Consider the following 25,560-nt stretch of genomic DNA (forward strand, 5'->3'; position numbering starts at 1 on the left):
GGGTTTTCATGTCTCACATGCAAGGCTCCCACAGCTCCGCATGCCCTGAGGCTGAGAGGTACTCTCTGGACGTGCTTCTCACACTGAGCACAGAACAGTGCGGTCCCCTGGACACACCCTGGGAATAGGGGCTGCAGCTATGGCCCATCTGGAAGCCACCTGATTAGCCATCTGATGTTGCCACTCCATCCAGAGAAGGAGGGACACGCTCACAGAGAGGAACATGATGAGGTGATGCCCAAGGGGAAGGGTCCTGCTTATAGCTATAGCTCCAACAGTCACTTACTTCCATTTTGGGGGACCCACTTCCTTCTCCTTCAAGGGGGCCTTGGACAAGCGATTTTTGACACTCAGAGTGAAAGACTGTTATTTAAATTATCAGTCACTTACTCCCATCTCTGTCTTCCATAAAGTCCCACCTGGCTGCCTAAGGCCGAGAGGAAGTGGGATTGTAGGGGACACAAGGGGACAGAGCCCACGTCCAGGGCTGGGTTGAGCTACCCTGGACATGGCAGGGCTTTGGGGCTGGATGCACCATGGGGCAAGGGGGGCAGGGCCCCAGGCCTATCTGTCCTCTCCGGGCCCCCTTTGGAACACTGTTTATAAGACACCAAGAGAGAAGATGGTGAGGACAGGGAAGGGTGGGGGGCGCCTCCATTGAAACCAACACCTTAGCAAGAAAGTTTGAGCTCCACTGAGGATGATGGCGAGAGGACAGAGGAGGGCTGGAGGCGGTTAGTGGGGCGAGGAGACCAGAGATGGGCACCCCATCAGAGACGCGGCCACGGCCAGGGGATGAGATCACCAGCCCTCCTGACTCATACAGAGAGAACCGAAGGGCTGCGAGGAGGAAGTGAGGAAGGCTGTGTGGGCCCTGAAATTGGCTGCTCAACCTCCCTCACTGGGAGTAGCTGTACCAATAGCAGGAAGATCAACAACGGGCAAAGGGAAATCGGCTCTTGAATTTCCTCCACTGAAAAACCACGTGACTCCAGGGGCGCCGGCGGGAAGGAGAAAGCAGGGTCCTCCTGCTCAAACCCTGACCCAAAAATTCTGTAAAGCACAAGAGGCCGAAGCCACCAGGGGCGTCAAGAGCCCCAGCATTTCTCCAAGTCACCTCTGTCTGCTCAGCTACTGGGAAGCAAGGAGCAGGCTGCCATGCTCCCTGCCTATGCTGTAGGAATAGCCAGCGGAATTAGCAGAGGAGAGCGGGACTCATGGACTCAGCCCCGCTGGTCTGCACCAGGCTCCCGGGTGGCGGCTGCGGCCAGGCCACTACCATATCCCACCGCAGCTGTGGGATGCCTACCCTCCATCCTCAGGGCACTGCCAGAGCCCGAGCTGACCCTGCTGTGCAGTGTGGCTGGGGGCCGGGAACACAGGGCCGCTGGTCTGGGTGGGGAGCGCCCGGCCCTGCACTGAGAGCCGCAGAGAAGCCGGGCAGAGCAGGGACATGGTCTGAGTGGTGAGGTGAGGTGGCGGCAGGGGTGGACTCTGGCATGACAAGTGACTATGCGAGTGTGTTAAGTGGCTCGGAGCTGGATGGATTTCCAAATGCACGAGTGGCAGTGACAAGTGTGGATGCTGGAGTTCATCAGGTCAGTGGATAAAGGGCTAAGGAGACATGCAAAAGAAGGGGTGATGAGATCCAATCAAGACCAGGAACTGTGCAAAAGTGTGGCCAGGTGATGGGGGAGCGCACAGGTGCAGGGCCGTGTGAAATCTGAGAGGACAGGTTGGGGCAGCCAGGGGGTGCCACTGCCCAGTCTGGAGCAGGCTGCTCTGCCACTGGGGAACCCAGGAACAGGGGGTGCCCAGGCCCCAGGCAGAGAGGTCTGGGCCCCTGAGCTCTGTGCTGGGGCTCCCAGAGGGGGAGCTCCCGCAGTGGGCAGGGGCAGTGCCCCAGCTGACTGTCTCTTACCTTTGGTTTTAAAAGCAAAGTGACAGTGCTTGCACACATAGGGCCGGACGTCAGTGTGGGTGCGGATGTGTTTCTTCAGCATGCTGGGCTTCTTGCAGCGAATTCCACACTCCTCACAAACATATTTCCCTCGGCCGCGGCCTCGCACATATACATACTCTTCGTTTGATTTGTACCTATGAGCAACAGGTGTCATGGTAAAGGAAAAAAAAAAAAAAAGGAGGAGAAGAGGCAGGTCCCCACCTCAGAAGATGGACGCGCTTCCTAGCTGCATCCAGCCATTACAGACATTGGGCGAGGAGGACGCGGAACCAGAGGAAACCAAGGTGGGTGATGGGGGACAAGTCACCTTGGGGATCCAGCATGGACCCCTGCAGCTACCCTGCTCCTCAGGCTGAGGGGCTGCCCCTCCTTCCGCCCAGAGGCAGCAGACCCTGATGCTTCTGGCTGGGGCAATAAAACCACAGCTTCGCAGGGGGGGTCTTTGTTTCAGAGTCAGCCTGGCAACAGCTCCTGCCCACAGAGCACAGCCACTCTGGGCCACCAGAGTGACAAAGACAGTAACAAAAAGGTAACAGCCACGGTTCTAGCAGCTACTGTTTACAGATTGTTGTCTGTGCTGGGCACTTCATCCGAATTATATCACAATCACGAGGAAGAACCCTTAAGAGCCCGAGGCTCCCACAGCCAGAGAGGGATAGAACTGGGATCTGAACTGTCTGCCCCAAAGCCTGTCTACCTCCCACAAGGGGCAACAAGTGCTGAACCATCTGCCAGGAAGCCAACCAGACACTTGTGTGAGGGGAGAGACGAGGGAGGCCATCATTTCTCTGTCCCCAGCATCTGGAAACCAGGAACCCTGGACTCTCTCCCCAACGTCATCGCAGAGAGCTGAAGCCTCCAGGGATCATGTGGATCAGAGTGGGAAGTGCTAGCAGCTTTCAGGAGACCCCTGAGGTGTTGGTCCACCTGCTGGGCCTCAGGGCCATCCAACACTATTGACCCGGAATCAGAATGCTCTTATGTCCACAGAGAAGGAAACCCCCAAGGCTCACTCAGTACCATCCTCACCAAACGCCTTCTTGGCCCAATGCTATAGATGTGCGAGTCTGCTGAGTGGAAGGGGAAGGCTTCCATCAACCCTTTGCTATCCTCCCCATTGTCCAGAAAAGGGAACCAAGGCCCAAAGGAGTTTGTGGCATGGCCAAGGTCATCCAATCAGCCATTTTTGCACTAAGGCCCTTGTTCCTGCACAGACTTGCTGCAGAAGTACTTTTAGATGATGCAGACCAAGGTTTCCCTAAAACCTTCCTTCTCCAGAACCCCCGAAGTGAGGCCTGCCACCCCACAGGCCAACAAGAGCGGCGTCGTTCTCCACCCAGCCCTTCCTGAAAGGCCACCAGCTCTAGGTGGGACCGCCGGTGTTGACAGCTGCAGAAAAATGCCCTGCCAAGAGCCAGGGCAGGAAACCAGACAACGGTAGTGGGGCTCCTGGGGTGCGGTCCTGCCTCCCAGTCTGCCCTTTAGCCGGGGGAAGGCGGGACCAACCCTCTGCCTGTCTCAGGGCTGTGAGACCGCCCACTGCTGAGAGGCTTGGCACAGCTGACCCCGTGACTGGAGCCACTTCTCTGAGCCCCACGCCTGCCTGTCTTCCGCTGCCCCGACAAGCCAGGGGTGTCAGCCAGTCTAGGAAACAACATTTGGGTTTTGTTTTTAAAGAAAAAGAGCTGTTTCTGTGGATTCCAGAAGGTCCTAGAGGGACCTTGAGACCAGATAGCCTGATGGCCTGTGAAGCCAGAGGCCATACAGCAAAAGGTCTGTGCAGAAGAGGGCTGGAGCCTGGGTCCTGACCATGGGTCTCAGACCCTTGCCTGGAAGCGGCTTTCTGTTCTGCTGACTTGGTGATGAGCAAGGCTGCCAGGATCTTCTGGGTCTGTTCTCACTCTTACACTGCAGCTCTAAGGCTCATGACCTCAAATGAAAATAAAAAGAATCTCAAACAAGCCCCTGATCTGAAGGGGTTGTTTCCTCCTGATCTAATAGAGAAGCAAACAGAAACAGAGGTGAGTGTCTTGCCCTAAGTTACAAGGCTGCTAGCGAGTTACAAAGCAGGAACTGGAACCCAAATTGGTGCCCTGTGCTCTTGTGCCTGACACAGGGTGACCTCCTTCCTTCAGCAGCATCTCCAGTCCTGTACCTGGTGCTGCTGGGCAGCTCAACTATGAATATTCAGCATGTGATGACATGGGTTATGGCTCTAGACTCTTTGGAGGCATTTCTGAAACCTGCAGCTTCCACTGAGCACATGAAAACTCAGCGCATAGCTCCCAAAGGGGTTGGCGCATCTCTGCTCCAGATTCCAGAAGAGGGAATGTGTTAAAAATTAAATGCCATTTCAGACAAGGTGAGTTGTTGTTCTTGAACTCTACATATGACAAAGACTCAACAATGAAGATGCTCTGTGAGGTAGTGAGCTCCCCGTCCCTAGCGCTGTTCACCAAGAGGCCAGAAGAACAGGTTAGGGGACCCTGAAGCAGGAGAGAATAATGGTTATTCCACGCCCATGACACGTCCAGCCTGCTGATAGAAGAGGCTTCAGGTAGATTAGCTTGTTTACTCCTCTAACAAGGGTATAAAATGGATATATCTATCCTTTTAATATCCCATGTTTATGCCAATAAATATAAATAGACATATTTATTCCTGAGCAAAGCAGAGGAAGCAATAGGAGGCAGAGTGGTGGGGCAGTGGTGAGTGGGAAGGCTGTGGTATTACCGTACCCTTATGTGTAGGTCTTCCTGGGCATTGAGTACTATTTAAAGACTTTCATGTGTTGTCTCATGTAAATTGCATGTTATCCTTCAGAGACAGGGGCTCTAATCATCTTCATTTACACAGAGAAAATCAAGTCACAGAGAGGTTGAGTAACCTGCTTAAGGTCACTCAGACAGTAAGTTAACAGAATCAGAATTTGAACCCAGGTTGCCTATTACAAATACAAAGTTCAGGTGCTTAATTGCCTGTTTTAAAATAAAATAGGAGTGGTAGATCCAGACCAGAGCTAAACTTCTACCTCAAAGTAATTTTCCCAAGGTCAAGCAGCTGATAGAGGCATGTCTGATCTTCAACTCACTTTTCTCTCCACCAAAATACATTTTTCTCTTCAATGAGGGGAGGAACTCAATGGCCTCCAAGTTACCTTTCTAATCTGAGATTCTATGAGGTTATTCTGCATGTATATTATTGACTTAATCCATATATAATTAGTATTTTATCACAAAACTTTCACCTCTCCTCCAAATCTGGGTATAGTAAAGGTTTACCAAATTTCTGATTTTATTATGATCTCATTGCTAAGTACGCCTTCCCCGGGGCATGCCCCTTGGGTATAATCATGCAAAGCTAGAGGCAGATGTTCTGAGAAATGCGCACACTGTCACCCTGAGGCCCGCTTTTGCAGGAAGCCAGTGTCCTGCAAAGTGAGGGTCAAGGTCGGTTCCAGTGGTCCTTGTGCCCGGGGAGATCTGGCTACAGCGAGTGCTCCAGCTTGTCCACAGTGACATGCTGTTTTCTTGGTGAAGCTTGAAAAGGAAGGGATGTCTATTGGAAGAGAAACAAGGACTAGGTGGCATAGCCAACTGAGCTGTATATTTACTAAAAATATTCTGTTGTCAAGAGGTAGGATGGACACACACCTCTTGGTGAAAAATGAACCAGGGAGGCTGAGCTGTGGGTCATGAGGAACATTCACCCTGGGGTCTGGGCACTTCCTAGATTCTCCTTTCCTCAGGGTTCTGCAGAAATGACATTATATCACAACAACTTGGGTTGGGGCATTTAACACGTAGTCCAGGGTGCCAGGAATTCCACAGCACGCTGGTAATAATGCCAGTGGTGTGTCTGTTTTAAGCAGTATTCTGTGTATTTATGCAACAAGACTTACCAAAGCCTGGTCTGAGCCTGGGGCTGAGCCAGGGTTAGAAATACAAAGCTAAGTAAGCTCCTGACCTTGGCCTCAAGTATGAGCAGCACTTACTTTAGAGATCACAAAACAGAGATAGAAACGGTAATATAGACAATGTACAAAGTGCTATGGATGATCAGGGGAGGACCAGCAGGAGGTGACACCGTTCGTGCAGGTCTTTGTGGGTGAGTTGGCTCTGACCTGCGAGGCTCCTGTTTTGAAAGCCCTCTCTGGCTCAGTGTGCGGGATGGTGTGGGCCAGAAGGCCTGGCAGCCGCAGAGGCATTATTACTGTATGGAGCCCACGCCAGGGCAGAGGCAATGGCAGGAGGAAAGAGGACACAGAATCAAGAGGTTAAGGAGCTTCTTTTATCGCTCCCATCATCGCCCCTCCAGCCCCCCACCCCGCTGCCATCGCAAGCCCTTATCCATTTTGCAGGCTTGCACTTTGGGCCATTTCCTTGGTTTTCTTGTTGTGATTTTTCATTCTAGGAGAATGGCACAGCTCGGGGGTCTGAGACCCAGCAGAGCTCTAACAATAGGAAGTGCCTTTTAGTCTAAAGAAATTGGTACGACAAGTGGAGATGCCGTGGGGTGAATGGCCAAATGCAGACCCTAAGAACCACCAAACAGGCATGAGGCCGGGGGTGGATGAAGCCATCTCTCGTCAAAAGAGGGCAGCCAAGGCCCAGCTTAGGACCAGACAGGGAGACTGGAAGGGAGCTGGGCCTCTTGTGTTCAGAGAAGCGAAATTGCCAAAGAGGAGTGGAATCCTTAAATGTGCACATTATATGGAGTCACTCCAGCCTTCAGTGGGCTCTTCCCTGCAGGGTTCTCAAACAATAACTTTCAAATTGTGCTCAAGATGCATACAGGTGGGAGGCTGAGCAGCAGGTTCTGGGTCCCTCCTGACCCCGCCCCCTTACTGAGCCATTTTTCTTTTCAGAGTAGGCTTTGATGTCAACTGAACTCTGTAAAAAAAAAAAAAAAAAAAAAAAAAAGAGTTCTGTGAATTTAAAAACAAGGTGACTTAAAATGCCTGACTTCCAGAGTGGGTGGAGCCTCGCACATCCTCTGATTCCATCATTTTTAGGCAGATCTTGGGGTCTCAGAGTTTCCTCAGTAGCTCCTGCCACCTTGAGCTAGCTCTCCGATTATTAAACTGAAGTTGTCAATCTGTGTTCCTGCGGTAGTCTGAGCCCTGGCTAGTGCAACTCTTCCACAGGGCGTCTTCACAGAGGGATGCCACACTGCTCAGGATTCCTTTCCTCCAGGCCCAACATTGCCATGTCCTCAAACAATTCCACTCAGGGTGGTTTCCTGATTCTTCCCTCAACTGTGTTGGACCCCACAGCAGCCAGAGGGCCTCAGGAGGGGCTGGAGCCCGCTCAGCCTGAAGCAGCACCATGTGGCCTCCTCTTTCTAGTGTTCCTTCAGCCTCGCTTCCGTGTTCCCCAGATAGGAAGCAGTCCCGGAACGGGGAAGTGATCAGATCCTGCCGATTCGATACACGCTTTCTTTACTACAACCCACTACAAAGGACGTCAGCCAGGGTCAGAGGTGTGATCTTTGATCATAGAAAAAGAAACAGCTATCATTTGCTGAGTGCTTATTCTGTGGTAGGCAATTTTTACAGGAATTATACGGTGGAAGCCCTGGCACAATTCTACATGACAAGTAGCAGAAATTGAGGTGGGAAGGTCAAGTTGAGGCTGACTTAGAAAAGCCTCAGATGCCAGTACAAAAGCCCAGCCTGTGTCTTGCCAGTGTGGGAGATGGGGAGGTGTTCCGTTAGAGCTGTGCTCTGGAAGCACCCCTCTGGGCCGTGTGCCACAGCAGCAGGAGGGGGTGCTGCCCAAGGCTGTCTACAGGAATAGCTGATGAAGTATGTGTGCCTGTGGGCCAGCGGCGGGGAATTGCTTAGTTTTTAGATCTGTGCCAGGGGCGGAGCAGACCTCAACAGACAATGGCTGTTGTCACTACAGATGGGGGATGAAGGGCAGGCTGGAGGATGGGGGGACTGTCAGATGGGACAGGGGACAGTGGCTGCATCTCCATCAGTGTTCACCAGAGGTTAAGTTGCCAGAGGTCCCTTCTGTGTGTGCAGGATGAGGCCTGCTGGGGAGAAGGCAGGGGGCGGAAGCACCCCTAAATGGAGGGCATGGGTGGATCTACCTCCTTTCACCCCTCTCTGTGCTAGAAAAAGGCTCCCATCAGGGCCTTGAAGTGGTAAATCCAGTGCAGAGAAAAGCAAGGAGAGCTCCTCTCATCAGACAGGGAGCTGGAGGAGACGGGCTCCAGAGACGGAGCAGAAGCAGCCTGCAGGACGGTCTGGCTCCACTCTCAGAACAGACGTACCAGCAGTTTTTGTTTTTTTTAACAAAATAATTTATTTGTTTGTTTATTTAATTTATTTTTACAGAGAGGGGAAAGGAGAAAGAGAGGGAGAGAAACATCACTGTGTGGTTGCCTCTCACTCGCACCCCAACTGGGGACCTGATGTGCAACCTAGTCATGTGCCCTGACTGGGAATTGAACTAGCGACACTTGGCTTGCAGGCCAACGCTCAATCCATTGAGCCACAGCAGCCAGGGCCAGCAGGTTTTAAGTAAGGACACCCCAAGCATTGGAGAGCCTGTGCTCATCCTTTGAAGCCTGAAGGCCTTGCAGGGTCAACAAGGTGGCTGAAGCTCAGAGAGGATGAGGGCCTTACCCAAGGTCGCACAGACAGTGACAGTGGAGCCGGGACTATGACCTGAGACTCCTGTCTCCCAAAGCAGGGTGGGGTTGCTGTGGCTGCTATGGCTGGGCGTGATCTTGGGACAGAGGACCGCTCGCTCCCCACGCACGTCCCTGCACCAGACCCAGTGCCCAGTCGAGAAGTGAGTCAACAGTGAAGTGTCTCTAGAAAGCCTGTGGGCGACACTTTGTGGACAAAGTGTTACAACTGCTATTTACAGTGTGTTTAGTGCCTTTCAGAGCAGCCGCGGCAAGAAGGCAGTCCCGTGGCTGGAACGCAGTCCAGAGGAGATGCCGAATCAGCCCTCAATGGCTGGAAGAGAACAGACCCTGCAGACCTACTTGGTGGTGGCTGAGGGTGGTGGCAGACGCTGACGTGTCCTCCAGCCTCGTGGCTTCCCAACAGCATGTGAGGCTGGGACAGTTGTCCCCGCTCCAGAGATGGAGAAACTAAACTCAGAGAGGCGCAGTGACGTGCCCTCAGCTACACAGCTGGAAAGTGGCACCATATCACAGCCAAGGTCATTCTGATCTGGCCCACTGTTGACATTTTAAAACTTACATATTTTAAACCATATGTAGATTTTATTATATGAACCTCCCCTGCTGGTGGACTCTAAGGCTGGGCATTATCTGAACAAAACAGAAAATAATAAATGTCAGGATAAGGTAAGGTAACAGGTCCTGGGGTTCTGGAAGGAGACATGGCGTCAACCAGGGCAGGTGGGGGAAGGTCAGGGGGGCTCCATGGAACGGGGGCATCTGACCTGGGCCGTGGAGGGAACAGCGCGAGCAAAGGCACAGAGGCAGAGAAGTGTGGGAGGTACAGCAGGAGCAGTTTGGGGCACAGAGAGGTGCCTGAGGAGGTGGCTGTGGCCTAATCAACCACGGGATGCTTTGGAGGGCACGGGGGAGCCAGCAAAGGCTCTTTCTGAGCCAGACTTTAGGGTCAACTCTGTGGTGCCGTTATAGGAACATCAGGTTTTAGGGATTTAAAAATAGCCCCAAATGCATGGAGTGTTTACGTACAGTGATTCTCATTTGTTCGTTTCCACTCTACCCTCGAAAAAATGAGATGCATGATATGGCCTCTTTCATTTGATAGAGAAGAGACAGCGGTCCTTCCTCATCCCCCATGACACTGGTGACCCCATGACAGGCTCCTTCCCGGCCCACCCACCTTCCTCATCCTGCCTGGCCATGTCCACTCAGTGACACCCACTTCCTTCCCCACAGCAGCTTCACCAGCACTCTGTTCCTCCAGCCCCTGGGGGAGGCCTTTGCCCTTGCCAGTTCGTCCCTCTGGAACAATGTCCCCCCGCCCCCATGCCTTTGTGAGCCGCCCCTCATGCTGGGACTCGGCTCCAACACTGTCCTCCTGCAGGCTTCCTGAGCAGCACCCAGCCCTCCTGGCCAATGGCTGCACATGCGAAGCCACCCAGGAGGCTCCAGGAGAGGGGCTGCAGGACTCAACAAGCTAGCGTTTCCTGGGACTCACAGGATCCAGGCGCTGTGCGGAGAAGTCCCCACGTCAGCTCATTCAGTCCCCAGAGCAGTCCTTCACTACGTCCCTCTCCCCACTTTATAGATGGGAAAGAAAGGAAGACACAGAGGGGTTCCCGCCCTGCCCTACGTCTCCCACCCAGCAGGTGGTGGAGCAAGAACTTAAAACTCTGGTGGCTGGTCCCAGAGGTCATGCTCCTGACCCTCATCCAGTCCTGCCTTTATCCTGCCTACCAGCTCCCTTTTGCTGCTCTAACTCCAGTATCCAAGTCAGTTCCAAGCCGCCTGCCAATTACTTAAAGGACCTAGTGATGCTCCTGGGAGCGGTGCTTCCGACCACACTGGGGACCCCCATCTCTGAACTCAGAACCAGGCCCGCCTGAGCACACACCTGTGGTTCCCACCCCACCGCGGCCTCCTCCGAGGGTTCACAGTCCTGAATCGCAGGTTGGTTACATTTCCTAACACATTAAAATAGAACATGACGATGAAATAAGGAGCATTTGTCCAGGTGCCGCCTAAAATCACCCTGACAATTTGCATCACAGCCTGTGGGAGGCTGCCACCCAGACAGCTGCCAGCGCACAGAGCCAGTGAAGCAGGCCGAGGCAGGCAGGAGCCAAGCGCCCAGGAGTCCAGGGAGGGAAAGACACATGCGAGGAATTCCTGGAAGGATGAACCAATATTCGAAGCATGGTGTGTGTGTGCACACGAGAATTTTTCAAGAGGAGAGGGCCAGTGTCTCTCAGGCCCCCAGTTAACGGATGTCTTGAGAACACGCCTATGTCTCATGGGAGCAGGCTGGAACCCCAGCTGTCTCTTCTCTCTGGGCCTCCTGTGGAGACCCAGCGCTTGATCCCCATCCAAACACTGCAGTCTCATCGTCAGACTAGAAAGAAAGACGAGGAGGCTGGGTCCCCCTGCCAGGCCCCGTTTGAACCCAGGGAGCCTGTGGGAGCCCAGCTTGTGGCTCTCAGTGTGCTGTCCCCCACTGGGAGGGCCCTTTCTGGCATGCTGGGCAGGAGGCCCAAGGAAGAGAGGGGAAGGGCACCCTCTTCTAGTGAGGCTTGAGCAAACATGATGTCCTATTCTGCTGGGCCCCAGAGAAGGCCCACTATGTTCACAATAGCCTCTCCTCTACCTCGGGTAAGGGCCGACCTTTCGGGGTCCTTTAGGAGGATGGGGCAGGCAAGAGCTACTTTAGCCCCTAAAAGGGGGAAGGAAGAGAGCCTGGCAACATCCCCAGGTCATTGCGCTGCTTTATCCAGCACCAGGCCCCCAAAACACCCTGCAGGAGTCCAAGCAGCGAATGTCTTCCTGCTGGTAGGGGCCATAGGTAGCCCAGGGTCCATGCCACTGCTGCCTCCTTCCAGCCCCAGTGGGAGCTCCTGGGTCACTGCTCCCCAGGAGCAGCTTAGTTCCTATGGTTCAAATCCACTCAAGCCCCCACCTCCCGCTCTGCCCCACGGGGGCTCCTCCCTCCTGCCGCTGACTATGGAGGAGGATGCAAGTCCCCAGCTGCCCTCCTCACTGGAAGGGTTTGACCACTCACTGTGATGGTGAAAAACCAGAGTCAACAGAATGCCACCAGCAGTACGTTACAAACCTCAGGAAAATCACCGTTCTTAGAGTCTGGCCCTGAGCTTGCAAGCTAAGCAGTCCTGGAAACTTCCGAGAGACGGATCTGAGGCAGCCCCATTGCTAGATATGCTGACACTCTGCAAGTCTGTGGGAACTGGCCTCCTCCTCTTTGCTAGGCAGTGAGCCCCCTTCCTTCGGAATCAGCCTGCACCCAACCTGGCCTCCACCGGGCAAACACTTTCCTCCCCGGCCCCTGAAGATCCTGCCCCAGGCTGGAGAGCACAGCCTGGGGACAGGCCTCCTTTGCCCTCCCCGCCCCTGCCAGCTGTCTCCACTCCTTGCCACCTTCCCTGGGGAGGTGCCCTGCCTGCTCCTGGCTCCAGTCCCCAGAAGTCCTCTCAGGCCCTGGCTGTTCGCCTCCTGGTCCCAATCTGCCAGACTCACTTGCCAGCGGGCCATAAGGCCTCGTTCACGGCCTGGCTTCGCCCTGGCTGCCTTAGGCTCATTCTGGCTCCTGTGTTGAGCCCTGCCTGCTGCCACCATGCTCCTGGGAGCCTGCCTGCCTGGCACGTGGGTCCCCTGCTGCCCTGCTCCAGCCCAATCTGTCTTCTGTTGGCTGCTAGGTCCTGGGACACACCTCCCCGAACTCTCCTGCCAGCTAGGCCATCCTTTGGTCTGCAAGCCTCTCCTGGTGACAGGGGACACCTGTCCACTGCGCAGATCCAAAATTCCACTTGGAGTTCAGGCCCTGTTCCTCCTTTGGTCTGATGCCTTGAGCTCCCTCTTTTGACCTCGGGCGACTCCACTTGTCCAGAAATTGCCCCTGACAGCATCTGTGCCTTTTAAACGCCTTCCTTGGTTCCTGGCTTCCCTGTCTCCTTTCTTCTGAGCCAAACTGGTTCTCTCTCTTTAAAGGATTTATTTTGCAACAATCACAAACATACAGAAAAGTTATAAATATCGTGAAAAAATTATTTTTTTCCTGAACCGTTTGAGGACAAGTTGCCAACACCATGTCCCCTCACCCCTGAATTCTTCAGCATGTGCTTCTTCCAGCCACAGCCATGCCAGGCTCCCCTGCGCAGTCAGACTCTAACTCCCCATGCCTGGTCCACCATGTGTAGGGTCCCACTTCAACCCACTAGGCTATAGCACCCACCCCCAATCTGTTATCTCCTGAGCCAAAGGAATACCCTGGGGTTGACCACACTCATACACACTTATTAATTACACAGTCCTTCCTCCCTTCTTCCTGCTGGCATATTTTGAGTGGGTGTCAAGAGGCTGGTTTCTTTCATTAATAAGCTATGTTAACCCTTCTATGGATGACAGTTTCCTTATTAGCAAAGTGAGGAGTTTGGATCCAACGATTCCTAGGGACTCTTCCATAATAACAATAACGTAGACATTTATTGAGTAACTATCATGCACCAAGCATTGCAAGTTCTTTACATGCCCTTTGAGATGTAATTACTGTTATTGTCTCCATCTTACAGATAAGAAAACTGAGGCACAGCAGTTACATAATTACTTAAGATCGGCGGTCACTCTGCTAGAGCCAGGATTCCCACACAGGTGGTCTGGCTTCAGAGTCTATACCCTACCACGAAGTGCTTGTAAAAGTGGAGACACTGGGCATTCACCCTTTACTTAAAGAGGTAATCACATAGTAAATATTGGTAACTCATGGCAGAATAAGAGGTCAACTTACTGTGTGCCAGGTACATCATACACAAATATGGTTTTCTTTTATTCTCAACAGCCTTGATAAGTAGGTACTATTATCATTCTCATTTTCCGGATGAGAAGACTGAGCCATAGAGAGGCTAAGTGATTTTCTGATGAGTAGCAGAGCCAGGATTTGAACTCAGGTCAGGCTCTGTTGCTAAACTGAACCAGGGGCTCCCCCTGGAGGGCAGGGAGTGAAGGATGCCACTCATTCCCTCTGACTGGCCATGGGGTGGGATGGAGTATGCCAAGCTCTGGGCAAGTGTTGCAACGTGCCTGATTCTGTTAGCATTCAGCACAGTCCTGCACCCCCAGAGTGAGGAAGGCACCCAGCAGCACCAGAGTGTGACTGAAGGTGCTGAGGCTGGGACGCGCAGGCGGCAGGATATGGTCGGCTGAGCCTTCACCCTGTGGACAGCTAGCTGCTGATGCTTGCAGGGCGCAGACCATGGGGAGAGAGAAACTTGCTTTTTATTCTAAGCTGTGGGGCCAGAGAACCCTCTAGAGACTGTGATCTCCTTTGCCTTTCTCACCCTCAACCTCTGTGTGCTTAGACAAGTCAATACTCAATACCCAACTCTGGGCCCCAAAAGGAAACTCACCCCAATTCTTCCCCAAGATACCTTATCTCAGGCTAGGGCACAGGGTCAAAGGTCTCCCCCCAGGAAGGAGCTCCCTACTGATGAGCTTGGATTAGGTTCTCCGATCTTTAGAAAAGGCCAGCTTCTCCTCAGGGAGAGACAAGGGCTTGTCATAGCTCCCACTGCCCCTTGTCCAGGCCTTTCCGGCTGACCGTCTCTGGGCAACATCTCCCAAGAGTGAGTAAAGAGCTGAAACAGCTCATCGGCCGACAGGAGCTGGAGAGTTCCCTGGACTATGTCACATCAGAGACAGGTCACCTAAACCACACGGCAGATGAGAAACGGAGGTTCAGGAGAAGCCCCAGGTCTCAGGTAGTATTGGCAGAGTCAGGCCTCAGACCCAGGCCTGGACTCCAAGGTCAAGTCCTTTCCCACATCCTCCAAGCAAATGAGGAAACTGAGACCCGGAGAGCAATGGCGGCTTTTGCCCGAGGCTCTGGCTCCAGGGCTCCCCCGTGGCACCACACCCCCTAGAGGAGGCCTCATTTCACCCAATGCCCAAAGATGGAAAAGGTAAGTTTCCTGTGATTTTCTGCTAATGAAATTCCAGTGGACTCGCGCTCTACCTCACTGCCAGACATTCCATCTGCTCAGAAACCCACGTGCCATTTTCTCCTTTGTTTTTGTTTTTACTGTTGATGGATCACCCAGTTACAGACCTGGAGCTTACCTCCAGCTCTTTCCCTTCTGAGTTGCTGTTCACACACGGCCCTCAGTGGCTCTTTACTGGCTGGGCAGAAAGACCACCCCAGCCTGCAACGGAACTGGAATCAGGAGGGATTGCTATGTGGAGATCAAGGACAAGGGAACAGTGCCTGTCAGAACCTGACAGAAAACCATTACAATCTGGAACGCTACACTTCATTCACCTGACTAATGGGATGAAGACATTCCCAACGTTATCAGTCATGTGAAATGTCAAAAACCCTCTCACGGACCCTTTTTCAAGAAGACCATACTGCTGGATGACCTCTATGAAAATGAGGAAGTAAACTGAGGAAGAGGAAGACATACGTTTCCAGAAAGAGGAGACTCAACACAGGAGGCAAAGGAATCTCCAGGGTGGGGTGAAGGGAGAGGCCGATGGCAGCTGTGTGCTGGGCAGAGGGAGACCCGTGCAGCCTGGAGCCCGCTGGACGACCCTGAGAGGGACTGCGTCAGCAGGACGGAATTCGGAGAGCGGCCGGCGCTTTGGGGTGCCTGAGGGGAGACATTGGTGCCGTGAGGATTCGGGGGTCAAATTAGTTACACATATATAGAACACTAACTTCACTTAGTTTTGGGGAAGACCTTTTAGCACTCAGGAGAAAGGTGCTAGGCTTGTACAGAGACTCACCCTAACTAGACTATTGATCATATGATATTTTTATCTGGGGGATAATCTTTATAAAGAACTAACTTTTCCAAGAACACACACACAATTATTATCCACAGTGAAAATGGAACAGTTGTACAGGAAGGACAAAGGAGCCACAGTTGATGATGTGAGTTAGCTGTGAATTATACACAGCACCGCTCTAATGAGAGGATGCGGAGATGGGGAACAGGGGCGGACTGCAAGGTAGAAAGGCTCTTGCATCATTCATGAACGCCTAAAGCTGAAAAGCCAAGTGTAGCAACCCAGGCACATTATTTAGAGATATGGAGGTAAACCAAGGTGAGCAGCCGGAAGAAAGGAAAGTGATCGTGTCTGAGGGTGGAGAGGAGGCAATGCAGGGAGAGGGAAAGGCAAAGGTACTGCTGCTTTCCACAATAACATTTATGGAACTCTTTGGACTGTCAAACTCTGTGCACGTGTAATTTTTATAAGAATAAAAATGTGAGAGAGAGAGAGAGAAGGAGGGAGGGAGAGACAGAGGCAGACAGAGAGAGCTTTCTATGAGGCTGCATCTCCCACAGGAGAGACAGGGAGAAGCAGCTTCCTCCTGGTGCCCAGCCCGACTCCCCGGGGCAGGGAGGAAGCGGGGACTCAGGCACAGGCTGCCAGGCCCTTAGGCAGCCTTGGGGGGCCCTCCCTGCAGCTGTGGCTCTCAGGGCCCATCACATGCTGGGGTGCGGACTTCACTTCCTGCGCTCCCTCCTCTGCATATTGAGCCCCCTGCTGCCTCCAACCCCCTACAGGAACCCGGGGCAGTGCCTGCCGGAGCAATGGATCCTCCTTTAAATTTTAATAGGATGCATTTAGGTCTTCCTTGACAGTCTTCCAGGCTCTGGGGACTCTGGCCCCAGCATACTCAGACACTCAGTCTGCCCCACGATCAATATGTCTTTTTTCTTTTCTATTCCTTTTTTTTTTTTTTTTTAACTGACTTGGGTTTCTTAGTGACATAACCAGCTTTCTCTAATGCCTGGAGCAGGCGTTCCCCGGGAAGTCCTTTGAGTGCACAGGAGAAAGATGCTGGGTCAGGACAGAGTCCACCTTACTAGACTATGTAACATCTGATGTTTTTATTTGGGGGATAATCTCTACAAAGGAATAACTTTTCCAAGAACCTAAGTGGATTCCTGGGAATAGAAATTTCTTGCTCTTGTTTTCAAAATAGCCATTCACAAACCCATGTTGCTGCAGACCTCCAGCCCAGAGGTGGCCTGGACCCGTGAGAAGAGGTCTGGATGGGGCTGAGAGAGCCCTCCCTGCCTCACCCTCAATCCATTAGTTCTGCTTGCATCACAAGGGGCATTTTTCTTTCTTCCTGTTCCTGTAGAACAGCCCTTCTCACTCCTGCTTTGGCCCCACCCCTCACACTTCCTCTGCGACTCTGCTCTGCCCTCTGTCCCCTCTGTCTCTCCTGGCAGCATTATCACCTGCCCCTGTTATAAATCATTCCTGGCAGCATGTGCACACACAAGAGGACCTCTCCGTATAAACACGCACCTGCTCAGCCTCATACTCCTTCCAGTTCCACCCCTCACCCTGTACTTTCCCTGCTTCCCTCCACAGCAAGCCTCTTAGGACGGAGCTTTACAGGTGCTGTTGCCACAGCTGATTTCATCCCCTGCCACTGGGATTCCATCTCCACCCAAACAGCTCCATCAGGGTCACCAGGGGCTCCCACGTGGCCACCTCCCACGGACGCTGGGCTGTCCTCACCTTCCTGGGCCTCTAAGTAGCACTCAGCCCAGCTGCCCACTCCCTCCTTCTCGAACACCCTCTGCTCTTGGCTTTTAGGGCTTCTGGCTCGCTGGGGCTTTGTCTTCTCAGACTGTTGCAAGTTCGTCTCTATCTGTACTTGTCCTCTAACTGCCGGTGTAGCCCAGGCTCAGTTCTGGATAACCTTGTCTTTTCTTTCCTCTCCCATCTCCCCAAGTGACCCCATCCAGCCTCACCCCCTAAACATATCCATGTATTGACAAATGCATATCCGAAAGTCAGGTTCCTATACCCAACCCGCGGCTGCATGACTGGTGTCTCAGATTTGACATGTCCACCAAGGTTTAATTTCCCCCTTCCCAACCTCTTTCTGACTCTCCTCTCCCATCCCTGCCCATCTCAGGAAATGGCACCACCTCCCAGAAATGTGGTAGTCATTCTGGATTCCAAGATTCCCTTCTTCACCCTCCATATTCAATCCATCAGGAGCCCTATGGTTCTACCCCCATCTCGTCTGCCATCTCCCTGCTCTAAGTCACTGAACACCTCACCCGGACTCTGCAATACCCTGCCCTCCCTGCTGCCCCACTGCCACCCGCTTTCTGAAGTCCAGGTCATCTTTCCTAGGAGAGATGCAACAACAGGACTTGGGGGGAACAGAAAGAGAACAAAAGCCACCGTGGGTGCCTTGATGGGGGTTGGGCAATTCACTCCCCAGCCCGCTGGGGCCACGCACAGGGCAGCACAGCGACACTTCACAGGGGAAGCCTGAGAACTAAAGAGGGATCACGGCACTGGGTCTCTCTCAGTAAGAAGACAGGGCCCGAGTGGCTTGGACTCACCCAGGAAAAAGAGTAGCCCCTATCCAGAGCTGGGTGCCCAGGACACTTGCCCCACAACTGAAACCACCTGGCTTCACCTTCCCCACACCAAGCCTGACTCCAGGTGGGTGGGTTGGTCCTGCCCAGCTGGTTCAGCCCTGACTGCCCTTGCTCCTTAACGAGACCCACAGCCTCAATCCTGCTCTCAGATTCTAAGAGCTGCTGAGTTTAGGGACCTGCCCCCTCTCCTGAGGTCTCAGTTAATCCTGACCATGTTGAACAGAGTTTCCTCTATGTAATAAACATTGTTGAGCACTGCCTTTGTGCCAGGCACTATTCCCAGCACTGGGGAAATAGCAATGGAGAAAACACAATTCCTACCCTCTCACTAGAGCTTACATTCTGGTGGAGGAAAGAGAAACAAACTAGTACTGTATGGGAACAAAGCAGGGAAGGGAAGGGGGACCAGAAATTCCAGAGCAGAATACAAGTGGGTGGATGGTCTGGAAAAGCTTCACCAAAGGGTGTGAGGAAGCCATGGGGCTCCCTGGAAAAAGTGTTCTAGGCAGAAGGCATGGCAAGTGCAAACGCCCTGAGGCAGAAACTTATCTGATAAGGAGCCAGGAGACCACTGGCTGGAGCACAGGGGCTGAGGGGAAGAGTGGCAGGCAGAGGTTGAAAGGACTTGAAGCTGACATATGCAGGCCACTCGAGGGCTGTGGAGTGTGCAGATCAGGAGTGGCAGGGTCTGCAGACATGAAACAGGGTCACTCTGGCTGCTGAGTTGAGAATACAGTGTAGTGGAAAAGGGCAGAAGCAGATTATAGCAGGGCCCTGGGATAATCCAGATGCAAGATGCCTTTGGCTTGACCCAGCACATGGGGAAAAAGTGGGCAAATTCTGGATAGATTCTGGATAGGGTTTCAAAGGTTGAGTTGACAAGAACAGTTTTGCTGATGGATCTGAGACAGAACAATTTTGGGCCTGAATATCTGGAAAAATAAAGTTGCCTGTGCAGGATTTGAATAAGCATTTTGTTTCTTGTCTTCAAAAGAAACCACCTGCCCCCCTGCCTTTGGCTACTTAAAGACTTACAAAGAGACACTGAGCAAGCATGTGGTGCTGTACACAGTTTCTCTGCCTATTATACACGTCAGAACCTTTCTGTTACCAGCCCTTCAGTGGTATGCACTTTTTGTTCTACTTCGGATTTAAAGTGGTTTACCTGAGGGGTTTCTTCATTATAATGATCCCCAAAGCTCCAAATTATCTATTTATTTAATTCATAATTTCATCAATTTGTCCCCCAACACATATTCAGAGGTAGCAAATACTACCAAAGACAAAATTCAACATTCTCCTTGATCTGAAGTTCACAGTAAGATGAAACTAAACAAAGTGGAAATTTAGAAATTTGGGATAAAAAATATACTACACTTGTAGGTTTCAAAGTCCAGGAAGAAACAGGTTTGAAAAAAAATTATTAGAAAATAGACTTTACATTTTCAAAAAGTTAAAACTATTCCCTCCAAGCTGCTATTTTGTAAACACACACATGCTTTTAAAATATATATATATACCACAAAATAACATGTGCAGAGTGGAGTGCATAAACTCTTAAGACTTGAACAAAATAAATTCAACTGTTGTTAAAGTACATGAGACAGGAAACACACCTGTTAAAAAAATAACTCCTTCAAGTGGAACAACACAGAATTAAGTAAACTCTTAAAATAGTTTCTTTAATAAATGTACCAAAGCCCTATGAGTCATCGTGGCTCTTCAGCATCTGCTGTGCAGTGCTCATTGGACGCCCAGGTGCATCATCGCACAGGTGTCCGGACACCTGGGGAGAAGTCCAGTGGAGACATGACTCTGGGAGTCATCCACCTATAAATGGTCTGTAGAGTCACCTGGGTCTCTGAGGGCCCTAACATTTAGAGATCAGAAGATGAGGTAGAATCACCAAAGACATGAAAAAGTGGTGCCAACAAAGGAAGAGGAGGTCAAGAAAACAGGCAGCCCTGAAACCCAGGGGACAGAGTGTAACAAAGAGGAGACAGGGACCCCCTGTGTCCACTGCTGCCAACTGGTCAGGAAAGAGTGGAAATGAACCCTGACCTTGGAACTCTGCAGGGTGCAGGTCACTACTGACCTTGATAAGCACCATTTCTGAGGTGTGATGAGCCCAGAAGCCAACCTGGAATGGGTCTGAGAAAAGATGGGAGGAAAGATATGGAGGTGAGCAAGTACGGTCCATTCCTTCTGGAGTTTTCTTTAAAGGGAAGCAGAAAAACCTGGTGATATAGGCCCTCTGCCAAAGAAGCATTTTGAAGGTGGGAAACTTTAAGCTTGGATAGGCTGAATTGAATGGGTCAGCAGAGAGGCAATGGCTGGAGTGATGTGCTGGGGTATAGTGGGTGGGTGAGAAGAGATGGCATCCAGTTCCCTCCGAAAAGAGCACAGATGGTCTTTCCTCGGCTCAGCATCTGCATCCTGCAGTTGGCAGGGCCTGGCATGGACTCTTTCTGCTAAAGGCCTGAAGGGCTTGGGGCATTCCTGGGCAACCTTGTGCCCCTGAGTTACCCCACCCCACCCTCACTGGCCCAGCCCACATCTGTGCTTCTGTTTCCCTGTCCTGTGTTCCAGTCCTACGATGAGGCCGGGCTGCTACTGTAAACCCAACCTACCCCTGCCCCGGCCCACAACCGCCGTTCTGAGTATGCCCTGACCCACCTGGGCCTGGCTTGCCTGTCTCTCACCCAGCACCTTCCACCCTCCAGCTGGGCCTGGATGACCACTTCCAGAAGCCAGATAGTTCCTATGAATTTTAGTCTCTTCCTCTTCCACACCAGCCCTTTGGGTTGAGCACTCATCTTTCTTTGCAGCAAATGAACTTGAGTTAGGACAATATAGCATCACCTTCAATGAACAATATAACTTTGTATGTGTGAAAACAACGTTCCTTAACAAAGGAGCCCTTGTGGAATGACCAGGGCGAACGCACAGGTGCTGGGCGAGAGAGCCAGCACATTCCTGATGCGGCACTCCCAGGGGCAGCTTGCAAATGCAGGCTTTGTCCAGGTGTGGGAGCGACGGGGAATGCAGACAGGGTGTGTGCGCTGGGGAATCAATTCAATAAATAGGAATTGATACATAGTGTGTACGGAACGTGGCCCTCAGATCCAAGTCAAGAGGGGATTTGGGGGGAGACGGGATTGGATTTCAGCACCAATGTTGTTCCAAAAGTAACACAAAAAATTAGGGTGTGTGAAAGGACCTAGGAGGTTAGCTAGAGGAGAGGGTTGAGTACTGCCCTTTGAAGGCTGAATATACTTGGCAATGGGCAGACCCCAGCAGGCACAGAGGTGACGCACAACAGGGGCGGGACAGACTGTGGGGCCAGGAAGATCAGGCTGAGTTTTAACTGGATCCTGGAGGTAAGGCAGTCACAGAAGACGCTGGAGCAGAGGAGTGACACAGGCAGAACCATGATCAAAGACACCCAATGGCCCCGACATGGGGCCCTACAGAGAGGGAGACCGGGGACCTGAAGACGAACCACATCTGAGCCGTGCACCACTTGGTGTGGGCACCAGTATTTGGGGACTAGCTGGAAGGGGGAGGGTCAGGGGAGAGGAAAGCATCAGGATGACACTAAGGTTCTCAGTGTGAAGAGCTGGGTGCACCACGTGACATCTAGATGTGGAAGGAGATGCTGCTGGTGGCAACTGGAGGGCTCGAACGGCACATGCTGAGTTTGAGATGCCCTGAACCTCCCAGTCAAAGGTGCCCAGGAGGCCTGAGAAGCAAGGTTCCATAGTCACTAGTGAGGTCCTCGCAGGAGACCAGATTTAGTGTCCTTGGCACAGTGATGGGGTTTGAAGCCAAAGAGATGAATGACATTGACAAGGGAGAACACTCAAGGCCAGGAGAAATCAGTCCACCTTACCAGGTACATGAGTGTCCATTACACCCAGATGGCTGGCCCACCGACCTTTCCTCTACACCTGCCCCAGTCTCACCCAGCGTTTCAGGCCTAGCTCCACTGCCTCCAGGAAGCTCTCTCTGACTGCTGCAACCCAGGGGGGTCCCCTCCTGCTGTAAGCATCTCAACACTGGCAGTCCACCCCTCAGGCTCATGACATCTCTGGCACAGAGCACCCATAAGGCACTGAGTAAATAGCTCTCCTTGACGAACTGATGAATTGATCAATTGCAGGGTTGGAGGTCAAGAAGAGTAAGGGGACTAGTGAGTAGCTGACTAGCCATAAAGGGACTCATGAATGCTGGACGTATACAGCATCCACTCTTGCTCTCATCGCTAGGAATTAGATCTAAAATAGACGGATCAACATGGATACATCTCTAAAACATTGCTGAGTGAAAACAAGAAGTTGCAGCTGTATGTGAAACCCACTGGAGTAGTGAGTACCGTCTACCAAACCTCTCTGGTCCACCCCCACCCCCACGGAAGGACTGCATGTCCCCACTGCCTTGGAGGTGGGAGAGGCCTTGTGGCTTGCTCTGGCCCATGGCAGGGGAGCAGAAGCTTTGGGATAACAGCTTTAAGAGCCAGTGCACAATTCACCATTTTCCCTTCTTCCTCTCTCAGCCTCCGCCTGTCTGGATCTCTCAGTGATTCCTAGGAACAGAACACCATTGCACACCCTTGTCAAACATGTACTGGAGAGAAACATAAACACTCACTGTGTTAAAAAAAAAAAAAAAGCAAGAAAGGAAAAAGGAATAAATGAGTCTAAGGCAAAACACTGGTGATCTCAGATGGGTGTGACGGGAGGATTTATTGCATGTTTCCGAGTACGGGCACCTTTGGCACGGCGGCGGGGGGGGGGGGGCAGACAGGTGGTTCTGTGGTTTGCTGTATGGATGGCTGTATGCCGAGCCCCATCCATGGAATGCCAGAGGTGTCCCTCGTGACGTGATAACCAAAAATACTCACACCCTTACCGTCCCAAACACTCCTGGGGCTGATACCAGCCCCAAGTGAACCATAAATGTAAAGGGGGCACAGTGGGGCACAGCTGGGCTGCGGGAGAAGAGGGTCTGACCGGCGATGCTACATAACCCCCCAGAGAGCTTGAACTGGATGCGACCAGTTGAGAGTGTAAGGATATTTTTCACAGCGGACAGAACAGAGTGAGTTATCCTGGAGGGAGATAGGAGAGATGGATGTAATAGTGATAAAATACCCCAATGCCCATGAACTCCGGCCTTCACTTGAGGAGCACAGGATTCTCTGACAATCTACAAATATGTTATTATCTCCTTCTGCAGACGCGGAAACAGCTGGAGAGGTAGGGGATAGTTTGAGTGGAACAGAAGCGAGTGGAAGAGCTGCTCCAGGGCACGGATCAACGACCTTGAAAGACAGGAAGATTCTGAAACAGAGCAGGTGGGACTAGGTGACAACCTGGATGGGACAGTGGGGCTAGGGTGGGGTGGGGAGGAGTGGGGACCAACGCCCAGGCTGTAGGAAGAAAAGGGGACTCAGGTGTAACCTTGCACCTTTCAGCTGAAGGCAGACCATTGGCCAAGACTCCAGCCAGTTGCTGGAGCTATGAGCCAACTGGGATGGGAGAGACTCCCATGAGCTGCCCTCCTGGAGCCCAGGCTTCCCCGGGAAAGAGGCAGCAGGGAGCCACCTGGGGAGGCAGACGTTTGGAGGCTGTTGCCTCTCAGGGCAGAAGCAAACCTCTTCACTCAACCCAGCACCCCCTGGGCTCCAAGGACAGCCTTCAGGAAGAAGGCAAGTCCAGATGCACCAATTGGTGAATTCTTACGTGGCCTTTAAAGGACCCAATGATATGAGGACATAGAGACACACGAGGGCGCTCTAACCAAATAGCAGGGGAGGAAACTGGTCCATCCCCACACGCAAAGAGGGTCAGTTAGTATTTTGAAGGCCCTTGGGTCTAGTGTTTCTCAGGGGAGCTGCAGTTAGAACTCCGGGCAGTCCGCTTCTCCCCCAGGGGCAGGTGTCCCTGCCACTCAGGGCGTTTGCCATCCCTGACCCCTACCTGTCACTGAGAAAACCCAACTCCCCAAGTTTCATTTCCAAACACCCCTTCTCCAGACAGTCCCTGCTGGTCGGGGCCACTGGAGGGTGCCCACTGGGGGCCTTGGGCAGCTTGGTGGCTTCTGCTTTCCCCAACCTTACAGAGGAACCTGGCACCTCCCACTTTGACTCTGTGAGTGAGGCACCTACAGGTGCTGGGGAATTGCAGGCCCCAGGGACAGCTTGTGTCGGTGGGGACGGTCGTCCTTGGGAGGCAGGTTTTCCTTCATGCTGCTGTCCTTCAGGACTGGGAAGGACGAGGGCTGCGTTGGTAACACTGGGGACACAGACACAGGACCCTGAGACAGACACCACGGGACCTGACACCGATGTCCCCTGGAGCAAACACAGGGCCACACAGAACACAGCTCGCACAGAACTTCCACAAAGTGAATCTGAAACAAGGCACCCGCCGGGGCCCCACTCTCGTGAGTTCTGAGATGTTCACTTTGTTAGGTTCCCAAAGACAAGCCCCAAGGTGAAGATCCAGGGATGAGATTCTAATAGATATTCACCATCCAGTGAGCCCTGGACCCCAACCAGTCAGAACGGAGACAGGGGTAAACAGCTGGCACGTGCCAGCTAGGCTACCAGTCCTGCGAACAGCCTAGTTGGCAGAGTGTGAATCCCCGGTGGGACACTAGGCGTGCCAAGGTGGCAGCTTGGGGGGACAGATATGACTTTTTGGGAACACACACCAATGTAAATGGTAGTCTGGATAGAACCTGGGAGACTATCAAGCCCAGTGCAGGACTGGAAACCCCCCAGCACCTGAGGGAATGAGGGGCTGGCCAAAGACCCAGACCCACCAGCCCGCAACACCTGCATCCCCACCCCCCACCAAGGAGCCCAGTGTTCTTAAACAGAGGTGGCCTGTGCATCCCACCATGGTGGCGTCTGCTGGAAGGCATGCCTGGAACCCCAGGGTACCTGGGCACGGCCCTGCCAGTTGAGACGCTCACCACCTCTGAACACAGATGGGCCACCCCAGCCCGCTGGCCGTGCACAAGCTCTTACTCCATGGGAAGCCGACATTGCAAACCAAACATGATTCTTACCCTCCTTCGAAGATTTTGATCCTCGCCGGCTCCCCTCTCTTAGAGGCAGGAGCGTCCTCCTCCGGCTTCCCTCGCTTCTCTTCTTCCTTCTCGACTCTAGCTATATCTTTCTGGCCTTCCGGGGAAACCAGCGAAGGGAGGTGAACCTGGCCCACCGCAGGAAGGACAAAATCATTGCTGGTTACATGGCAATAACGGAATGATGCCTTTAATGGCATTGCAGGCTTACACTCAATCGCGGCTCACTTAATCTCCACTCTACCCGGTGAAGAGGTGCTATAACCCTGCTTTATAGAAAGAAGGAAGCTGAGGTGAAGTCCCTTATTCAAGGCCACGTGGTTAGTTGGGGTCAAAACTAGGACTTGGACCAGCTGTGTTTGCTCTTTCTTTTACAGTAGTCAGGGAGCTGCTGGGGACAGGTCCTCATCTTGGCCT

General features: G+C 52.5%; 1 protein-coding gene across 4 annotated transcripts in view; it reads right to left on the reverse strand.

Moving 5' to 3' along the window:
• The window catches only part of HIVEP3 (HIVEP zinc finger 3), a 110,785-nt gene that overhangs the window by 12,835 nt on the left and 72,390 nt on the right, over positions 1-25,560 (reverse strand). For all 4 annotated transcript variants that reach the window (XM_090269231.1, XM_090269230.1, XM_090269229.1 and 1 more), the window contains exons 4-5: positions 25,126-25,271; positions 1,922-2,097 (exon numbers count right to left, since the gene is read on the reverse strand). In XM_090269231.1, the coding sequence (XP_090125357.1) occupies positions 1,922-2,097; positions 25,126-25,271 (322 nt within the window). The remainder of the gene's footprint in view (positions 1-1,921; positions 2,098-25,125; positions 25,272-25,560) is intronic.

Source organism: Furipterus horrens, unplaced genomic scaffold, assembly GCF_987537825.1.
Source record: "Furipterus horrens unplaced genomic scaffold, mFurHor1.1.pri manual_scaffold_3, whole genome shotgun sequence".
In the NCBI taxonomy this organism is placed as follows: Eukaryota; Metazoa; Chordata; class Mammalia; order Chiroptera; family Furipteridae; genus Furipterus; species Furipterus horrens.